We start from the raw sequence: 22,506 nt of genomic DNA, 5'->3' as shown, positions 1-22,506 counted from the left end.
TATAAGTTAACCCGGCCGTATTGGCATGTGTTGCAATGTTAAGATTTCATCATTGATATATAAACTTTAAGACTGCGTGGTCGGTAGTAGTGGCTTTCAGTAGGCCTTTAAACCCTGGGATTTATAAAACGGTGCTGCTAATTTATGGATTTTTCTTCACTGACGGCCATTATGCAAACAGTTAAAAGAAGAAAAAAAATTTCACTGAAAAGGTGTGTTTTTGTTTGTGATATGGCGCCATCTTTTGGACACATTTGCTAACTGTCCTTCCATTTAGTGCTTTTAAACGAAAGTAGAAGTGCTGTTTTGTCTTTTTCTACTCGTATGGATTCTTCATTCATCCCTACCAAGCAACGTTTGTAAGTTTTACAGTATAACTAAAACAATTCTTACTTACTAAACCGTCCCATGTGTGATGTCTGTAGGAGTGTTTTCGTGCATATTTGTACACGCTGTCGAAATGTAGTCAAGCTAGCGTCGTTAGCGTGAGCTAATATGCTAACACATTTACAAGTGTCTGTGTTAGTATTATTAAAGGCCTACTGAAACCCACTACTACCAACCACGCAGTCTGATAGTTTATATATCAATGATGAAATCTTAACATTGCAACACATGCCAATACGGCCGGGTTAACTTATAAAGTGCAATTTTAAAATTCCCGCCACACTTCCGGTTGAAAAACTCATTTGGATATGATTTATGCGCGTGACGTCACAAAAGCAACGGAAGTGGTTGGACCCCATCGGACCCGATAGAAAAGCCTCTTGTTTTCTTCGACAAAATTCCACAGTATTCTGGACATTTGTGTTGGTGAATCTTTTGCAATTTGTTCAATGAACAATGGAGGCTGCAAAGAAGAACGTTGTAGGTGGGATCGATCGGTGTCTTAGCGGCTAAGTACAATACTGTAATATCTGTGATATTTGCATTAGTGTACTGTGTCTTTAAAGGTTTGGGGAACGCGCATGCGCGAGTGAGTTGGCGGAGAACTTGAGTGTGTGTGAGCGTGAGTTTTGGCTAACAGCAGCTCGTGTGTGTGTGTGCGTTACTTTTTGAACTACAACCAGTTACCGCTTGTTAATAAAGCGATTGAGCAGCGCATCCTCGTCTGTGTGACTCCTTCTCCACTGCGGGGCATTACAATACTTACAGCAACACAACAAGGACTACTTACCCTGACGCCTAGCCGATGCTTGCCGCCAAATCCACGGATGAAGTCCTTCGTCGCGCCGTTGATCGCTGGAATGCAGGTGAGCACGGCTGTTGATGAGCAGATGAGGGCTGGCTGGCGTAGGTGGAGCGCTAATGTTTGATCATAGTTCTGTGAGGTCCGGTTGCTAAGTTGCTAAATTAGCCTTAGCGTCGTTAGCAACAGCATAGTTAAGCCTTACCAGGCTGAGAATTTTTAACCGTGTAGTTACATGTAAATGGTTTAATATTATTGTTGGTCTTCTGTCTATCCTTCCAGTCAGGGGTTTATTTATTTTGTTTCTATCTTCATTTGAGAACGACGCTAGCACGTTAGCTCAGTAGCTAAGTGTGTCACCGATGTATTGTCTTGGAGATAAAAGTCACTTTAAATGTCCATTTCGCGTGCTCGACTCTCATTTTCAAGAGGATATAGTATCCGAGGTGGTTTAAAATACAAATCCGTGATCCACAATAGAAAAAGGAGAGAGTACATAGTTCTGTGAGGTCCGGTTGCTAAGTTGCTAAATTAGCCTTAGCGTCGTTAGCAACAGCATAGTTAAGCCTTACCAGGCTGAGAATTTTTAACCGTGTAGTTACATGTACATGGTTTAATATTATTGTTGGTCTTCTGTCTATCCTTCCAGTCAGGGGATTATTTATTTTGTTTCGATCTTCATTTGAGAACGATGCTAGCACGTTAGCTCAGTAGCTAAGTGTGTCACCGATGTATTGTCTTGGAGATAAAAGTCACTTGAAATGTCCATTTCGCGTGCTCGACTCTCATTTTCAAGAGGATATAGTATCCGAGGTGGTTTAAAATACAAATCCGTGATCCACAATAGAAAAAGGAGAGTGTGGAATCCAATGAGCCAGCTTGTACCTAAGTTACGGTCAGAGCGAAAAAAGATACGTCCATCACTGCCTCTCAAGTCCTTCACTGTAACGTTCCTCATCTACGAATCTTTCATCCTCGCTCAAATTAATGGGGTAATCGTCACTTTCTCGGTCCGAATCCCTCTCGCTCCATTGTAAACAATGGGGAATTGTGAGGAATACTAACTCCTGTGACGTCACGCTACTTCCGGTACAGACAAGGCTTTTTTTTTATCAGCGAGCAAAAGTTGCGAACTTTATCGTCGATTTTCTCTACTAAATCCTTTCAGCAAAAATATGGCAATATCGCGAAATGATCAAGTATGACATAGAATGGATCTGCTATTCCCGTTTAAATAAATAAAAATCATTTCAGTAGGCCTTTAACTTACAATGGCATTCTTTTTGTATTGTTTCACTTTCACAAATTCCTCAGTAAATTCAGCAAACGTCATCGTGGAGTTATTGAGTCTGTTTAGCGGATTAGAGAGCTAGCTTGCGCAGCTAGCGGGTCCATGACGGGGACTTCTGTTTTGTCTGACCATCCGTTTTACTGCCGTGTTACAGACACCGTTTGGAAACAATTAAGGTATGTAAAAAACATTTACAAAATATTTCTGTGTATATAACTAATTTCACAACATATATATCTGCGGCGTATAGTCCGGTGCGGCTATTATACGGAATGTTATATTTTTTTTTTTTCTAAAATTTTGTGGGTGCGGCATACAGTATATAGCAGTGCGCTCTACAGTCCAGAAGATATACTGTATTGCCCTCGTTTAGGCTTTAACATGATCGTTAAAGTGAAGACATGGACATGAAAGTCAGGATACTCACTAATGGTTTAACACAATTAATAGGCCACTAAAATACACACATGGACTACTTTTATAGAGGGCAACAAAATATGTGTTAAAATAAAAACTTAACTTTAGCGATTATGCGCTGTCCCACATACACTTATTCAAAACAGGAAGTACTCTTTAAAAGGGTTGTACTATATATTTGTTTCTACATTTTAAACACTTCCTTGAAACAGTGCTTCGCTTTAACGGTGGATGGTTACGTGAAAGGTGGAGGGGGTCGTGACACGGTCAGTGATCAGGTCGACGCATACGTCAGTGATAGGATGAGCGAGCAGACTCCCGCTGGTGTGCTCACTGGAAAATGTCACTTCACCCGACGGAACTTTAGATACAACTGTGACCAACTTTTGAGCAAATAAAATATTTATGTTTGCAATCCCCTTCCCCACAAAAAAAATGCATTTGTGTTTTGAGTACTGGGGTCTTTTTAAAAATGTATTCAAATTATGCAAGCAAATAATTAATTGCGATTAATCACAATTAGGACAGTACCAAACAATGAATACTAAAATCGATTATTCTATCTGTCAGAATAATTGTATCTAAGTTATCACAAAACTTTGTGTTTCAATGAGTTCCCGGCGAGAGGACAAAAGCTGTGTACGATGGGAAGCGACACGAAGGCGTCGGTTTCTTTCTTCTATTTTAATCCACAGGAAGATTTTATCTTGATCCGAGATCTACAAAGCGGAGAGGAAGCAGGGCCTGACTCCCCTCGAGGCACCTTTTCTTTGAACTGTTTTACGACCTTTTCTTTGAACTGTTTTGTAACCAAAGGCGATGGCTGTTTACGACCCCCCTCCCTTAGAAACAGCTGTTGCCATGTAATCAGGGAAAATCCAAATAAAAGAGGAGGCGTACAATCTTTCGTCAGAGCGTGGGACGACACTGTGCAAGGGTACAGTGTCTACGCGTTTCTCCTAAATTGAGCTAAATCGAATTCTGTCTCTGTTTAATTCCTTGCTTCTTGTCTTGTTTAATAGATGTCATCAGTGTTTGAACCTGACACTACCAATTATTTTTTTTGATTAATCTGTAATTCTAATTTATTTTTGTAACCAACTGTTGCTTTCGTGACATGGTATGGTACAATAAATTTGACAAAATAATTTCCCAAAAATATAGTTTTCTTGTATAATGTTGTTTGTTTGGGGGTACACAAGTAAATTACTAAAAGGGGTCAAATTATGACTTCCTTGTGTTTCTTAACCATAGAGCTGCAAGCGCCACCTAGAGGGTGGCCAAAAAACATGTTTCTCAGCTGTGGTCCGTATTGCCCGCAGCGGTACTCAGTTGTAATACACTTTTCCACCACTTGTGGCAGTAACAACAATATCAAACAGAATAAATCTGCAGCTAAAATCATAGAGAAGTCACTGAAGCGCAAAAATTGCGACTAAAGTGGTGAAGCTATATTCTCATTAGCACTTTAGTTTTATTGACAGTTTAATTATTAATTTAGTTTATTTCTTTTAGCAATGTATGATTGTATGTGGTATGTGGCTTGTATTAAGCCTCAGGGAGTTGAACGCCCCTGCCTTACATAGTTCCGGGTCACCCTGGGGCAAGGTGTAGCACCCGAATGCCCCCCATCAGGGTTACGATACCCCACCATGAAAAACACAAAGAGAAGATGCGTTACCCGGCCCGGAGGAAGCCCGGGACCCTCCTCTGGAGCTAGGCCCGGAGGCAGGGCTCGCCAGCGAGCGCCTGGTGGCTGGGCTAGCCACGGAGCCCGGCCGGGCACAGCCCGAGGAAGCTACGTGGACACACCATCTTCTCCGCCACGTGGAATCAGCGGTCGGAATCAGTGGGGTCGGGTGCGCTGCCAAGTGGATGGCAGTGAAAGTGGAGGCTCCAGACGGACCAATTCGGGGCAGCAGAGGCTGACTTTCGGGACGTGGAACGTCTCTACGCTGGTGGGGAAGGAGCCTGAGCTGGTGCGAGAGGTGGAGCGCTACCGGTTGGATCTGGTGGGGCTTACCTCTATGCATAGCAAGGGCTCTGAAACCACACTCCTGGACAAGGGATGGACCTTGTTCACTTCTGGAGTTGCTCAGGGTGTGAGGGCACAGGCGAGTGTGGGGATACTCACGAGTCCCCGGCTGAGTGCCTGTACGTTGGAGTTCACCCCGGTGGACAAGAGGGTTGCCTCCCTTCGCCTTAGGGTTGGAGGGGGGAAAACTCTTGACTGTTGTTTGTGCGTATGCACCAAACAAGAGTTCAGAGTATTCGGCCTTCTTGCATTCTTTGCATGGGGTCCTGTATGGGGCGCCGGCAGAGGATTCCATAGTCTTGCTGGGGGACTTCAACGCGCACATGGGCAACGACAGTGATACTTGGACTGGCGTGATTGGGAGGAACGGTCTCCCTGATCTGAACCTGAGTGGTGAATTGTTATTGGACTTCTGTGCTAGTCAGGGACTTGCGATAACAAACACCATGTTCAAGCATAAGGATGCTAATAGGTGTACCTGGTACCAGAGCACCCTAGGCCAAAGATCAATGATCGATTTTGTAATCGTATCAGCTGATCTGAGGCCGTATGTTTTGGACACTCGGGTGAAGAGAGGGGCTGAACTGTCAACTGATCACCATCTGGTGGTGAGTTGGGTCAGATGGCGGGGGAGACCTCTGGACAGACCTGGCAAACCCAAGCGTGTAGTGCGGGTGAACTGGGAACGTTTGGAGGAGTCCTCTGTCCGGAAGGACTTCAACTCCCACCTCCGGCGGGACTTCTCTGCCATCCCTGTGGAGGTTGGGGACATTGAACAGGAATGGGCAATGTTCAAAGCCTCTATTGCTAAAGTTGCAGCTGCGAGCTGTGGCCAGAAGGTCTTAGGTGCCTCAAGGGGCGGTAACCCTCGAACACCCTGGTGGACAGTGGTGGTCAGGGAAGCCGTCTGACTGAAGAAGGAGTCCTACCGGGGTATGTTATCCCGGGGGACTCCGGAGGCAGTTGCAAGGTACCAACAGGCCAGAAGGGCAGCGGCCGTGGCTGTGGACGAGGCTAAGCAGAGGGTGTGGGAGCAGTTCGGGGAATCCATGGAGAAGGACTATCGGACGGCACCAAAGCTGTTCTGGAAGACCATACGGCACCTCAGGAGGGGGAAGCAGGGAACCATCCAAGCTGTGTATGGCAAGGATGGGACTTTGCTGACTTCAAGTGAGGAAGTCGTAGGGCGTTGGAAAGAGCACTTTGAGGAACAATTACATCAGACACACCCTCCCTGATAGCAGCAGGGCCTGAGGATGATGGGGGCTCGGCGTCGATCTGTCGGAGTGAAGTCACTGAGGTAGTTAGACAACTCCACAGTGGCAAAGCTCCGGGGGTTGACGAGATCCATCCAGAAATGCTGAAGGCTCTGGGTGTTGAGGGGATGTCTTGGTTGATACGCCTTTTCAACATTGCGTGGAAGTCTGGGACAGTGCCGAGGGAGTGGCAGACTGGGGTGGTGGTTCCCCTTTTCAAAAAGGGGGACCAGAGGGTGTGTGCTAATTACAGGGGTATCACACTACTCAGCCTCTCTGGGAAAGTTTACGCCAAGGTACTGGAAAGGAGGGTCCGGCCGATAGTCGAACCTCAGATTCAAGAGGAGCAATGTGGATTCCGTCCTGGTCGTGGAACAACTGACCAGCTCTTTACTCTTGTGGGAATCCTGGAGAAGGCCTGGGAGTATGCCTATCCAGTCTACATGTGCTTTGTGGATTTGGAGAAGGCGTATGACCGCGTCCCCCGGGAGATCTTGTGGGAGGTGCTGAGGGAGTACGGAGTGAGGGGAACCCTGCTGAGGGCCATCCAATCTCTGTACAACCCAAGCGAGAGTTGTGTCCGGGTGCTTGGATGTAAGTCGGATCCGTTTCCAGTGGGGGTTGGTCTCCGCCAGGGCTGCGCTCTGTCACCTATCCTGTTTGTGATTTTCATAGACAGGATTTCTAGGCGGAGTCGTGGCCATGGCGGAGAGGGTATACGTCTTGGGGGCTAAAGGTTGTGTCACTGCTGTTTGCAGATGATGTGGTCCTGATGGCACCTTCGGTTCGTGACCTTCAGCTCTCACTGGATCGGTTCGCAGCCGAGTGTTCAGCGGCTGGAATGAGGATCAGAATCTCCAAATCTGAGGCCATGGTTCTCAGCAGGAAACCGATGGATTGTACAGTCCAGGTAGGGGACGAGAATCTGTCCCAGGTGGAGGAGTTTAAGTATCTTGGGGTCTTGTTCACGAGTGAGGGAAAGATGGAGAAGGAAATCAGCCGGAGAATCGGAGCAGCTGGGGCAGTATTGCAGTCTCTCTGCCGCACTGTTGTGACGAAACGAGAGCTGAGCCAGAAGGCAAAGCTCTCGGTCTACCGAGCTATCTACATTCCTACTCTCACCTATGGTCATGAAGTGTGGGTCATGACCGAAAGAATAAGATCGCGGATACAAGCGGCCGAAATGAGATTCCTCAGAAGGGTGGCTGGCATCTCCCTTAGAGATAGGGTGAGAAGCTCAGTCACCCGAGAGAGACTCTGAGTAGAGCCGCTGCTCCTTCGCTTGGAAAGGAGCCAGCTTAGGTGGTTCGGGCATCTCGTGCGGATGCCTCACGAGCGTCTCCCTAGGGAGGTCCTCGTTGCACGTTCCACTGGGAGGAGGCCCCGCGGCAGGCCAAGGACCAGATGGGGGGATTACATCTCCTCTCTGGCCTGGGAACGCTTCGGGATTCCCCAGGAGGAAGTCGCTAATGTTGCTCTGGAGAGGGAAGTCTAGGGGTCTTTGCTGGAGCTGTTGTCCCCGCGACCCGATTCCGGATAAGCGGTTGAAGATGGATGGATGATTGTATGTACATTTATTTTGTACTTGTATTTGTAATCAGCCTGACTTAATCTAAGGTTTATGTGTTAAATATATATATATAATTATTAAACATGGTACAAATCAAGAGTAAAATTTAATTTGATTGGGCCCCTGTGTAGTGGAAAAGTTGGGCCTCCAAGTCAAAAAGGTTAAGAACCCCTGGTCGACATTACAAATAATGGTGGTTCTTTGGTCAAAATGTTGCAAAAATTATGTTTTACAGACCATCTTCAAGCCGCTTTTAAACGTTTCTTCAAGATAAGCCGTTTTGTGGGCACTCTTATTTACGTGCCTCCACTTTGACTGTGTCTTCTCCCCGCCATCTTTGTTGTAGTTTTTAGCGCTTCCATAGCGAATCTACTGACATGTATAAGTTCGAACTATACGCTACATACATTGTACTTAAAATGACAACAGCGGAAGATGCATGTGCATGTGCGAGCCAGTCTTCCCCACAACAAGAGGATAAAGAAAAATAAGCTTATTGACTACAATGGCGGATTCCTGCAAAGCACTATGGGTGAAACTACCATATATGGAGATTTCGGCTGACGTCACACTTGGGAAAAATGTGACAAATTGGGCAAATTCCAAACAGCTCATTTGGGGGAAGATTGGTGGAAGGCAAGATTGTTTTATACATATCTCCACCATGCCTCCATGCTTTGATTTTACATTTTTGGGACTTATGTAGACCCCAAAAACAGGTACCAACCGGTAAGAAAAGTTGGTTTTGCATAATAGGTCTGCTTAAACTTGAATTGGTAAGAATAATATTTGGATCTTTCCCGAATTTAATGTATACATATACACAAATATATATATATATATATATATATATATATATATATATATATATATATATATATATATATATATATATATATATATATATATATATATATATATATATATATATATATATATACACAGTATATATATATATACTACCGTTCAAAAGTTTGGGGTCACATTGAAATGTCCTTATTTTTGAAGGAAAAGCACTGTACTTTTCAATGAAGATATTTTTAAACTAGTCTTAACTTTAAAGAAATACACTCTATACATTGCTAATGTGGTAAATGACTATTCTAGCTGCAAATGTCTGGTTTTTGGTGCAATATCTACGTAGGTGTGTAGAGGCCCATTTCCAGCAACTATCACTCCAGTGTTCTAATGGTACAATGTGTTTGCTCATTGGCTCAGAAGGCTAATTGATGATTAGAAAACCCTTGTGCAATCATGTTCACACATCTGAAAACAGTTTAGCTCGTTACAGAAGCTACAAAACTGACCTTCCTTTGAGCAGATTGAGTTTCTGGAGCATCACATTTGTGGGGTCAATTAAACGCTCAAAATGGCCAGAAAAAGAGAACTTTCATCTGAAACTCGACAGTCTATTCTTGTTCTTAGAAATGAAGGCTATTCCACAAAATTGTTTGGGTGACCCCAAACTTTTGAACGGTAGTGTATATATATATATATATATATATATATATATATATATATATATATATATATATATATATATACATATATATTAGGGCTGCAACTAACGATTAATTTGATAAACGATTAATCTGTCGATTATTACTTCGATTAATCGATTAATAATCGGATAAAAGAGACAAACTACATTTCTATCCTTTCCAGTATTTTATTGGGAAAAAACAGCATACTGGCACCATACTTATGTTGATTATCGTTTCTCAGCTGTTTGTACATGTTGCAGTTTATAAATAAAATTTTATTAAAAAAATAAATAAAAATTGCCTCTGCGCATGGCATAGATCCATCGAATCGATGACTAAATTAATCGCTAACTATTTTTATAATCGATTTTAATCGATTTAATCGATTAGTTGTTGCAGCCCTAATATACAGTGTATATATATATATATATATATATATATATATATATATATATATATATATATATATATATATATATATATATATATATATATACATATATATATATATATATATATATATATATATATATATATATATATATATATATATATATATATATACATACATATATATTAGGGGTGTGGGAAGAAATTGATTCGAAGTCGAATCCCGATTCTCACGTTGTGCAATTCAGGATTGATTCTCATTTTTAAAAAATCGATTTTTATTCTTTTAAATTAATCAATCCAACAAAACAATACACAGCAATACCATAACAATGCAATCCAATTCCAAAACCAAACCCGACCGAGCAACACTCAGAACTGCAATAAACAGAGCAATTGAGAGGAGACACAAGCACGACACAGAACAAACCAAAAGTAGTGAAACAAAAATGAATATTATCAACAACAGTATCAATGTTAGTTACAATTTCAACATAGCAGTGATTAAAAATCCCTCATTGACATTATCATTAGACATAAAAAAAAAAAAAAGACCAATAGTGTCACAGTGGCTTACACTTGCATCACATCTCATAAGCTTGACAACACACTGTGTCCAATATTTTCACAAAGATAAAATAAGTCATATTTTTGGTTCATTTAATAGTTCAAACAAATTTACATTATTGCAATCAGTTGATAAAACATTGTCCTTTATAATTATAAAAGCTTTTTACAAAAATCTACTACTCTGCTTGCATGTCAGCAGACTGGGGTAGATCCTGCTGAAATCTATGTATTGAATGAATAGAGAATCCTTTTGAATCGAGAAAAAAAATCGTTTTTGAATCGAGAATCGTGTTGAATTGAAAAAAAAAAAAAAGATTTTGAATCGAATCGTGACCCCAAGAATCGATATTGAATCGAATCGTGGGACACTGAGATTCACAGCCCCAATATATATATATATATATATATATATATATATATATATATATATATATATATATATATATATATATATATATATATATATATATATATATATATATACACATACAGTATATTTATATATACATATACATAAACATGGATAATAAGTGTGGAGAGTGTTTTGCATATTTCCCATCATGCATTGTAGTGGATTTAAATGGGTGTAACTGTGATTTTTTTATGGTGCATGGACGTTTTTTATACGTTTGTTTTAGGTCTGACCATGTCTGTAAACATTTTGCACCATGACTAGGGAAGGTTGTTTGCATTGGGTCATATATGTTAATGCTGCGCATTCTCCCATTCAAAGCATATTACTCACACTGTGGTATTGGTTTCTTATTACAATAACGACATCTCGCGGGCCAAATGCCGAATTGAGGACACTGCAACACTTGAGCAGTTTTTTCATAGAGAACCTGGAGAAAAAAAAAAGCTATTCAGGAAGCCAAACGCGACACGTAGACGACATACTGGGAGTAACAAAGACTGGACACACTCACTGATCACCAAAGTACACTAGATAACACCGCCAACATAACATTTCAACACCAACCATGTCAACTCATTCAGACCATTCAAGTTTTTTTTTCTACCATTTTCAAAAAAATTCCTGCTTTTCCCAAAAATTCCCACATTTTTTGTAAATACCCATTTAAATCAATGGGACATTCTTTAAAGTTCCACAATTTCCACATTTTTCATCTGATTCAAACCGTTCCAACTTCAAAATATTCTGCTTGTTTGGGAATTATGTGCTCTACTTCAACAATTGTAAAAAAAAATTCCCGCATTTCCAATAATTCTTTTTTTTTTTTTCCATTTTACCCATTCAAGATGAAGTGTCCATTTTTCAAACTTCCACAATTCCCACATTTTTCAACCGATTCAAACCATTCCACCTTCAACACATTGAACTCATCCTGGATATTCAAACTATCATTTTTCCACGTTCAACGCATTTCTAGAAATTCCTGTTTTTTTTAACCATATTTCCAACCCTTTTTGTTTGACTACACTTTTTCCTTTTTTGCATCCCATTTCAACCGTTCCACTGTCAAAATATTTGGACAAAAAACCAAGTTGGTTTAGAAACTAGAAACATTCCAGGTTTTCCCGAAATTCCAAGAATTCCACAATGGTGCATGGACGTTTTTTATAAAATCCACAAAGATCAGTGAGCAGGTTGTGTTATGTGTGACCATGTTTGTGAACTATTTGTGTTGGTTACATGTTTTATGAATTTTTTTTGCACCATGACTAGGGAAGGTTGTTTGCATTTCGTCATATAAGTTAATGTTGCGCATTCTCCTATTCAAAGCATATTGCTCACATTGTGGGTTATATTTCTTATAACGACGTCTCGCGGGCCAAGTGCCGAATTGAAGACACTGCAACACTTGAGCAGTTTTTTCATAGAGAACCTGGAGAAAAAAAAGCTATTCAGGAAGCCAAAAGCGACACGTATACGACATACTGGGAATAACAAAGACTGGACACACTCACTGATCACCAAAGTGCAGAAGATAACACCGCCAACATACAGTTTACACAGAGGGGAAATATCATTTCTGAATTCAACATGTTACTACTTCAACATTTCTCGACAAATTAGAAAAATTTCAACACCAACCATTTCAACTCATTCAAACCATTCAAGGTTTTTTTTACCATTTTCAAAAAAATTCCTGCTTTTCCCGAAAATTCCATTTAAATCAATAGGACATTCTTTAAAGTTCCAAAATTTCCACGCTTCATCTGATTCAACCCGTTTCAACTTCAAAATATTTGGCTTGTTTGGGAATTATGTGCTCTACTTCAACAATTTTTTTTAAATTCCCGGATTTCCAATAATTCTTTTTTTTTTTTCCATTTTACCCATTCAAGATAAAGTGTCCATTTTTCAAACTTCCACAATTCCCACATTTTTCAACCGATTCAAACCATTCCACCTTCAACACATTGAACTCATCCTGGATATTCAAACTATCATTTTTCCACGTTCAACGCATTTCTAGAAATTCCTGGTTTTTTTTAACCATATTTCCAACCCTTTTTGTTTGACTACACTTTTTCCTTTTTTGCATCCCATTTCAACCGTTCCACTGTCAAAATATTTGGACAAAAAACCAAGTTGGTTTAGAAACTAGAAACATTCCAGGTTTTCCCGAAATTCTAAGAATTCCACAATGGTGCATGGACGTTTTTTTTATAATATCCACAAAGATCAGTGAGCAGGTTGTGTTAAGTGTGACCATGTCTGTGAACAGTTTGTGTTGGTTACATGTTTTATTTTTATTTTTTTGCACATGACTTGGGAAGGTTGTTTGCATTGGGTCATATAAGTTAATGCTGCACATTCTCCTATTCAAAGCATATTGCTCACATTGTGGGTTAGATTTCTTATAACGACGTCTCGCGGGCCAAGTGCCGAATTGAGGACACTGCAACACTTGAGCAGTTTTTTCATAGAGGACCTGGAGAAAAAAAGCTATTCAGGAAGCCAAACGCGACGCGTAGACGACATACTGGGAATAACAAAGACTGTACACACTCACTGATCACCCAAGTACAATAGATAACACATTGAGAGGAAATATCTTTCTTAGACACGGGAACACATACCAACCGGTTCCTCCTTTGGACATCAGGACATGAACACCTTCCAACCGGAGCAGCCTCATAATGGACAATAAAGACAGTCAGGAGGAAGACAAACACGCTCTAACGCAGCCAACATCCCAGATGGGCCAAAAACAAAGAAAAGCAATAAGCCAGGCAGAACCAGTACAAGGAAGCAAAACAAGAAAGCAACATTAAAAATGATAACACTGCCATACATCAGAATCACAACACAACTCATTATGAAAACATTTGAGAAAAACTCGTACACACTAAAGACACATTGACACCAAATGTGACGTCATGTATGAACTTACCATGAATTGATTAAGTTGAAAAACTTATTGGGGTGTTACCATTTAGTGGTCAATTGTACGGAATATGTACTGTACTGTGCAATCTAATAATACAAGTCTCAAACAGTCTCTTCCATGCAATACAACAAAAAGTCTATGGGAGAAACCACAAGAACATTTAGAACCTGCAATAAAAACACTAGAAAGAATGTGAGAAGGAGACAGTCCGAAGACTTACCAGTACTGTATTTTTCGGACTATAAGGCGCACTTAAAGTCCTTTCATTTTCTCAAAACGCCACAGTGCGCCTTATAACCCGGTGCGCCTAATGTACGGAATAATTTTGGTCGTGCTTACCGACCTCGAAGATATTTTATTTGGTACACGGTGAAATGATAAGTGTGACCAGCAGATGGCAGTCACACATTAGAGATACGTGGAGACTGCGGATGATGTGTAAAACATCATCTATGCAACATTTTGACCAAAGAACCACCATTACATGTTATGTAGACCAGTGTTTTTCAACCTTTTTTAAGCCAAGGCACATTTTTTGCGTTGAAAGAATGCGGAGGCACACCACCAGCAGACATCATCAAAAAACATAACTCAGTTGACAGTAAAAAGTCGTTGTTGCAATTGTTGGATATGACTTTAAACCATAACCAAGCATGCATCAATATAGCTCTTGTCTCAAAGTAGGTGTACTGTCACCACCTGTCATATCACACACTGACTTATTTGGACTTTTTTGCTGTTTTCCTGTGTAGCGTTTTAGTTCTTCCTATTTTAATGGCTTTTTCTCTTTTTTTGGTATTTTCCTGTAGCAGTTTCATGTCTTCCTTCCTGTCCCGCATCTACTTTGTTTTAGCAATCAAGAATATTTAAGTTGTTTTTATCCTTCTTTGTGGGGACATTGTTGATTGTCATGTCATGTTCGGATGTACTTTGTGGACGCCGTCTTTGCTCCACAGTAAGTCTTTGCTGTCGTCCAGCATTCTGTTTGTGTTTAGTTCTGCATAGCCTTCCCTAAGCTTCAATTACTTTTCTTAGGGGCACTCACCTTTTGTTTATTTTTGGTTTAAGCATTAGACACCTTTTGACCAGCACGCTGCCTCCCGCTGTTTCCGACATCTACAAAGCAATTAGCTACCTTCTGCCACCTACTGATATGGAAGAGTATTATACGGTTACGCTACCGAGCTCTAGACAGCACCGACACTCAACAACAACAAATCATTTGCAGACTATAATTACTGGTTTGCAAAAAATATTTTTAACCCAAATAGGTGAAATTAGATCATCTCCCGCGGCACAGTGGTTGAAAAACACTGATGTAGACCACAAGGAAGTGTTTTACATTTAGAAAAAAAACATCATAATATGACCCCTTTAATGCGCCTTATAATCCGGTGCGCCTTTTGTATGAAAATAGACCTGACTAGGCCCGCTCATCGGCAGTGCGCCTTATAATCTGGTGCGCCCTATGGTCCAGAAAATACGGTACACAAAAACAGAAGAAAACCAAATATCCACCAAAGAAAACAGATTTAAGCAGAAGGAACAACCACATCACTGACAATTTTCTGATCAGGGATCAATCAATGCAAAAGATGGATGGAGCAGGCCATAGAAATAAGGAGCATCATCACAGCCATCAGAGAGACGACCGCTAATATATTTACCAAAACACACACAATCTTGATAATGAATGCAGTCAATTTATACTGTAATAAAGCAACCATTTCCAGATCAACACCGTATGAAAAAAAATAGTCAACAACAGAAGGAGATGACGTCCGCAGGAACCTACCACATAGCGAAGGACATACACTATTTGATTTCCTATTATGCAGCTAATTTTTATTTGACACTTATTGAAATATCTTATGTGACATCATGCACAAAAGTGCACTTTATTTGTTTTAAACTATTGTAGTGGCGTTCTGTACAAAAAAGTGCACTTTAATTTAGTTAAGTCATCTTAGTGACATCATGCACAAAAGTGCACGTATAGCTTGTTTTAAAAGGTCTCTGACAATCTTGCACTTTCTGTTTTGGAAATGACATGAATGTTTGTGCCACTGCTTAATAACGGTGTAATAAATACACTTTTGGTAAATTGACTTAGTTGTGATTTCCCTCTCTGCATGAAAGTTTAAAAGCAGCATATATTAATGCAGTATGAAGAAGAATGTTTCAATGTAGACACATAGAATCATCATACTGCTGTGATTATATGCATCAAGTGTTCATTCAAGGCTAAGGCAAAATATCCAGATATATATATCGTGTATCGTGACATGGCCTAAAAATATCCACATATTAATAAAAGGCCATATCGCCCAGCCCTAACTGTAGCTCATTTATTAATTAGGTCATTTATTAAATATATTGCACAACACAGCCGGGGTTTCTTTCCCCTCAAGGTAATTGATCTTGGCAGCACACCACGGCAAAATAAAAGCCCAAAAAATGAGTTTTTTTTAACGTGAAAATTTAAGTAAAATATTGTATTGTAGCCTCCAGAGGAAGTCACACAAAGTCTGACGCTCTTTATAACATTAGTTGTTGATATTATGCTGATAAGAAGCCCAATTTCCCTCTGTGCAGACACTTTTGTCTGCGTGTTTCACCCCCAGACACATAACACGTCCTCATTCTCCGCCACGGTGTTCACCATCACGGGAACAATGAACATCAATAATACACGGACATACACTTTATCACAAGCGGTCGTTACAGTATGTATATATAATATTATATATTTATATATATATATATACATATATATATATTGTGGAGGGGGGCGTGGTGAGCAGATTGCCCAGCTGGGGCTTGCTATCTAATCACCTGTCGCCCTTATCAGCAGCAGCCGGAACGAGACATGTGGTTGGAGTTGGAGTTAGAGAGAGAGAAAGACACACGCTGGAGAGCACAACGGAGAGCAAGAGAGACTAAGACTGAAAAGTCGAGTGCGGTTGCCGGTAGGGTTGGGTATCGAGTATCGATTGGAACCGGGACTAACTTTCCGATTCTCCCGGAATCGTTCAAAAGTTTAAATTTCGATTCCTAGTTTCGATACCCAGTCCGCCGACCGGAAAAAAATATGTCCGCCGAACCGGAAGAAGAAGCCGCTGAACACCAACAAAGAAGCGCCCACCGCCGGAAGTGTTAGCATAGCCGAGCGAGTCAGTCAAGCTCAAGCATGGATAGCGGGCGTCGGCGGTCAAAAGTGTGGCTTTACTTTACAAAAAAAAAATGAAATAACCGCGAAATAACAGAGCTCCATGTCCATCAAGAAACGAGTGGAGAGAGAGCTGCAGATGTACCAGGACGTTCCACCGATACTTATGTCTGACGACCCTGCTGCATGGTGGTGGAACCAACAAAAGACTTATCCTTTGCTGTCAGATCGCGCTTTCTCCTATTTATGCGTTCAAGCTTCTTCCACACCCAGCGAACGTGTATTTTCCACAGCAGGAGACACTATCTGTCCAGAACGCTCACGCATCCTGCCTGAGAAGGCGGATATGGTCATTTTCCTAAACAAGAACTGTCTCTGATTTTATACTGTACCTGCTGCTAATCTGGACTGGGTTTTGCAAGTTGTTTCTTATTGTTTATTTGCTTTTCTGCACCAGGTTAGCCCATCAGTGGGAGCACGGTAACATTTTTAAGTACCTGCAGCATCATACACTTGTGTGTGTAAATGTGTTTTCATGAGGTTTCCTGCAGCATCATACACTTATGTGTAAATGTGTTTTCATGAGGTTTCCTGCAGCATCATACACTTATGTGTACATGTGTTTTCATGAGGTTTCCTGCAGCATCATACACTTATGTGTAAATGTGTTTTCATGAGGTTTCCTGCAGCATCATACACTTATGTGTAAATGTGTTTTCATGAGGTTTCCTGCAGCATCATACACTTGTGTGTAAATGTGTTTTCATGAGGTTTTCAAAAATAAAGCTCTCTTGAGGAAAGTGTACCCCTGGGAAAATGTATTCATAATTTATAATATTTATATATTCAAGTTCATAGATTTGATATTTATATTCTAGTTGAAAACAGCCCTGTGAGGAATTTATAGTAAAGTTCATAAAAAGTTAATAGAATTAAAATTGATGGAGAATGTCAGACGATTTCATTCAGAAAGACTGTAGGTTAGCTAGCTCATTTAAAATATCCTAAACTTTTTTTTGACCCTGCCTCTTAAAAGAATCGGAATCGAGAATCGTCAGGAATCGGAATCGAAACAAAGAATCGGAATCGGAATCGTTCGAATTCAAACGATACCCAACCTTATTTGCCGCAGAGTGGACTCAATAAAAACATTATTGTAACCAGAATACCGGGTCTCTCGTGCCAGTGTGTGGTGGTCAGGGGAACCCACGGCAGAGCACACACACACATATATACATACAGTATATACATATATGTATGTATGTATGTATGTATGTATGTATGTATGTATGTATATGTATATATATATATATATATATATATATATATATATATATATATATATATATATATATATATATATATATATATATATATATATATATATATATACATATATATATATATATATATATATATATAATTTCAATGGCAAGTACCCATACTGGATCTTGACCACTTCTGACACTTCAATGCGGATACTGCCTTCTTGTGAGGTTAATAGAAATAATGACCGTTTTAATTTGTACTGTTATTAGTAGGGGTGTGGGAAAAATCGATTCGAATTCTAATCGCAATTCTCACGTTGTGCGATTCAGAATCGATTCTCATTTTAAAAAAATCAATTTTATTTTTTATTTTTTTTATTTTAATTTTTATTTTTTATTTTTTTTTTAAATGAGTCAATCCAACAAAACAATACACAGCAATACCATAACAATGCAATCCAATTCCAAAACCAAACCCGACCCAGCAACACTCAGAACTGCAATAAACAGAGCAATTGAGAGGAGACACAAACACGACACAGAACAAACCATAAGTAGTGAAACAAAAATTAATATTATCAACAACAGTATCAATATTAGTTACAATTTCAAAATAGCAGTGAATAAAAATCCCTCATTGACATTATCATTAGACATTTGTAAAAAATTAAATAAAAGAACAATAGTGTCACAGTGGCTTACACTTGCATCGCATCTCATAAGCTTGACAACACACTGTGTCCAATATTTTCACAAAGATAAAATAAGTCATATTTTTGGTTCATTTAATAGTTAAAACAAATGTACACTATTGCAATCAGTTGATAAAACATTGTCCTTTACAATTATAAAAGCTTTTTACAAAAATCTACTACTCTGCTTGCATGTCAGCAGACTGGGGTAGATCCTGCTGAAATCTATGTATTGAATGAATAGAGAATCCTTTTGAATCGGGAAAAAATCGTTTTTGAATTGAGAATCGTGTTGAATTGAGAAAAAAAACGATTTTGAATCGAATCGTGGCCCGAAGAATCAATAGTGAATCGAATCGTGAGACACCCAAAGATTCACAGCCCTAGTTATTAGAATTGCGGAAAGACAAAGTTGTTAATGGCAACGTTTTGTCATCTGGTTAAATTGGCCTTCATAGAAATATAGAACAAGTGTATAATGTTTAAACAAGAAGCTCTCTTCAGAAGAAAACTGCTGAGTCAGCACTCATCTCTCTACCGGATTAGTGCGATGCTGTGGGCGGGAACCAGTTTGCGCTCGTAAAAATTCAGACGCTGTATTTCACCGTCTACTAAGTCCATAAAAGTGCCTGCTACATCAATACGGAAGCATCAGCCAGTATTTCTGTCCACCAAAAGCCAATTTACTAAAGACACCTTTATATCTGCCAGATGTTTTTTCCAGGAGGATGTTGACGGGCAGTTTCTGTAACTTACCGGCTTCAGGTCGCCGTGGATGAGTTGCATGTCTTTCAACACCTTCAGACACTTGAGCACGTCAATGGCATATTTCCTGATGTCGGCCTCACAGAGCCGCTGCAGTTTACTTTCCACTAAGGCCTTGTGGAGGTCCTTCCTGCAGGGAGAAGGTCTCAGTGTGAGAAGGACGTACACGGCCACCGAGAGGCCTTCCACTCACTCGAAGAGCTCGAAGGTGATGCACAGGTGGTTGCGGAAGTAGAAGTGCTCCTTCATGTGGACCATGTTGGCTTTGTTGGTCTTGTCCAGCCGCTGCAGAGTCTTTAGATTGTCCAACTCGGTCTGTGCAAGCTTATGACCTCTGGGAACACAAACATCCTCACTGCACCCACAAAACCATTTACTATATCGCTGGGATTTTATCCGTATCGCTACTATATGTAATTGGTGCAAATACCTGGGAAATTATTTTTTTTTTTATTACCAAGAGGCTGTACACCAGCAAAATTAAGTAACATCTCACAGCAGGTATCAGCAAATCTAATTGAATGCCTCTGAAAGCAACTTAAAACAATTTGAATGCCCACTACTGCAAAACATGATTATAAATATTGTCTGTATGGACAAAATTGTAAACATTTGACAATAATAATGTTGAATAATAGAAAGGTTTATGTGAATTGAGGCTGAATTAAGCACACACGTAATCATACTGAATAAGATATAACAACTGCAATTTGCAATTCCATTAGAATTTTTTTGAACTTGGAAAATAGTAGTTTAAATGTCCAGGGTGAGTGGAGTGTGTGGATGGTGGAACGGTTCAAATCGCTTGAGAAATGTGGGATATGGAGAGTTTTGTATATTGCCCATTCATTGACAATGGGGGGACGTTCCTGGTAATTCTGGATAATCAGGGAATTTTCTGAACCGGGAAACATGATGGCTTGAATGTATATGCAGTCGACTGTATATTGCCCATTCATTATCAAAGGGCAAAAAATTACCGGAAATTCCTGGAAAACCAGGATTTTGGGGAAAGGGAAAACATGTTTTGCATTCGACGTATGTGAAAAGCAGTGTGGGTGGATGGTTGAAAGGAATCGGGTAAAAAAAATGGAATTTTGGAAATTGTAGAACTATGAATATGTCCATTCATTTGAATACAAATTTCCCAGAAACTTGGGAATTTCGTGAAAAATGGGAATTTTTGTAAATATAGGTAATACAAATAGGTTGGTGTTGAAATCTTTGGAATCGGTTGAAAAATGGTTGTTTTGTTGTCCCAATTAAAGGAATGTTTTGAAGGTGGAATGGTCAAAGATGGCTGAAAAAAGTGGACTGTGAAAATTGTCCACGAATAGGTGAAAATAGGTCTCTGAAAAACCGGGAATTCTGGGAATCACTGGAATTTATTGGAACTTGGAAGATGGTAGGTGATTGTCTAAGGTGAGTGGAGTGTGTGGATGGTGGAACGGTTCAAATCGCTTGAGAAATGTTGGATATGGAGAGGTTTGTGTATTGCCCATTCATTGTCAATAGGGGGACATTCCTGGTAATTCCGGGCAATCAGGGAATTTTCTGAACCGGGAAACATGATGGTTTGAATTTATATGCAGTCCATTGTATATTGCCCATTCATTGTCAAAGGGCAGAAAATTACCGGAAATTCCTGGAAAACCAGGATTTTGGGGAAAGGGAAAACATGTTTTGCATTCAACGTATGTGAAAAGCAGTGTGGGTGGATGGTTGAAAGGAATCAGGTAAAAAAATTGGAATTTTGAGAATTTTGGGAATTGTAGATCTATGAATACGTCCATTCATTTGAATAGGAATTTCCCAGAAATTTGAGAATGTCGTGAAAAATGGGAATTTTTGTAAATATAGGTAATACAACAATTGTCCTAGGTGATATGAATAGGTTGGTGTTGAAATCTTTGGAATCGGTTGCAAAAATGTTGACGTAGTACCAGTTTGAGTTTAAATATGTATGTCGAAATTCCTGGAATTTCGGGAAAACCGGGAATTTATACGGAAAGAAAAATTGTCGTTTTGTTGTCCCAATTAAAGGAATGTTTTGAAGGTGGAATGGTCAAAGATGGCTGAAAAAAGTGGACTGTGAAAATTGTCCACGAATAGGTGAAAATAGGTCTCTGAAAAACCGGGAATTCTGGGAATCACTGGAATTTATTGGAACTTGGAAGATGGTAGGTGATTGTCTAAAGTGAGTGGAGTGTGGATGGTGGAACGGTTCAAATCGCTTGAGAAATGTTGGACATGGAGAGGTTTGTGTATTGCCCATTCATTGTCAATAGGGGGACATTCCTGGTAATTCCGGGCAATCAGGGAATTTTCTGAACCGGGAAACATGATGGTTTGAATTTATATGCAGTCCATTGTATATTGCCCATTCATTGTCAAAGGGCAGAAAATTACCGGAAATTCCTGGAAAACCAGGATTTTGGGGAAAGGGAAAACCTGTTTTGCATTTGACGTATGTGAAAAGCAGTGTGGGTGGATGGTTGAAAGGAATCAGGTAAAAAAAATTGGAATTGTGAGAATTTTGGGAATTGTAGAACTATGAATACGTCCATTCATTTGAATAGGAATTTCCCAGAAATTTGAGAATTTGTCCTAGGTGATATGAATAGGTTGGTGTTGAAATCTTTGGAATCGGTTGTAAAAATCTTGACGTAGTACCAGTTTGAGTTTAAATATGTATGTCGAAATTCCTGGAATTTCGGGAAAACCGGGAATTTACACAAAAAGAAAAATGGTCGTTTTGTTGTCCCAATTAAGAAGAATGTTTTGAAGGTGGAATGGTCAAAGACGGCTGAAAAAAGTGGACTGTGAACATTTTCCACGAATAGGTGAAAATAGGGCTTTGAAAAACCGGGAATTCTGTGAAACACTGGAATTTCTTGGAACATGGAAGATGGTAGTTGATTGTCCAAGGTGAGTGGAGTGTGTGGATGGTGGAACGTTAAAATCGCTTGAGTAATGTGGTATATGGAGAGGTTTGTACATTACCCATTCATTTTAAATGGGGCGGGGGGTATTCCTGGTAATTCCGGGTAA

At 39.9% G+C, this 22,506-nt stretch overlaps 1 protein-coding gene across 2 annotated transcripts in view; it reads right to left on the bottom strand.

Moving 5' to 3' along the window:
- LOC133643139 (dual specificity tyrosine-phosphorylation-regulated kinase 4-like) overlaps window positions 1-22,506 on the bottom strand; it is a 76,704-nt gene that overhangs the window by 29,877 nt on the left and 24,321 nt on the right. For both annotated transcript variants that reach the window (XM_062037547.1, XM_062037548.1), the window contains 2 exons: window positions 19,649-19,789; window positions 19,447-19,585 (listed from right to left, as the gene is read on the bottom strand). In XM_062037547.1, the coding sequence (XP_061893531.1) occupies window positions 19,447-19,585; window positions 19,649-19,789 (280 nt within the window). The remainder of the gene's footprint in view (window positions 1-19,446; window positions 19,586-19,648; window positions 19,790-22,506) is intronic.

This window comes from Entelurus aequoreus, linkage group LG26 (assembly GCF_033978785.1).
Source record: "Entelurus aequoreus isolate RoL-2023_Sb linkage group LG26, RoL_Eaeq_v1.1, whole genome shotgun sequence".
In the NCBI taxonomy this organism is placed as follows: Eukaryota; Metazoa; Chordata; class Actinopteri; order Syngnathiformes; family Syngnathidae; genus Entelurus; species Entelurus aequoreus.
The sequence above is the reverse complement of the archived record's forward strand: the minus strand, read 5'-3'. Positions and strand labels throughout refer to the sequence as shown.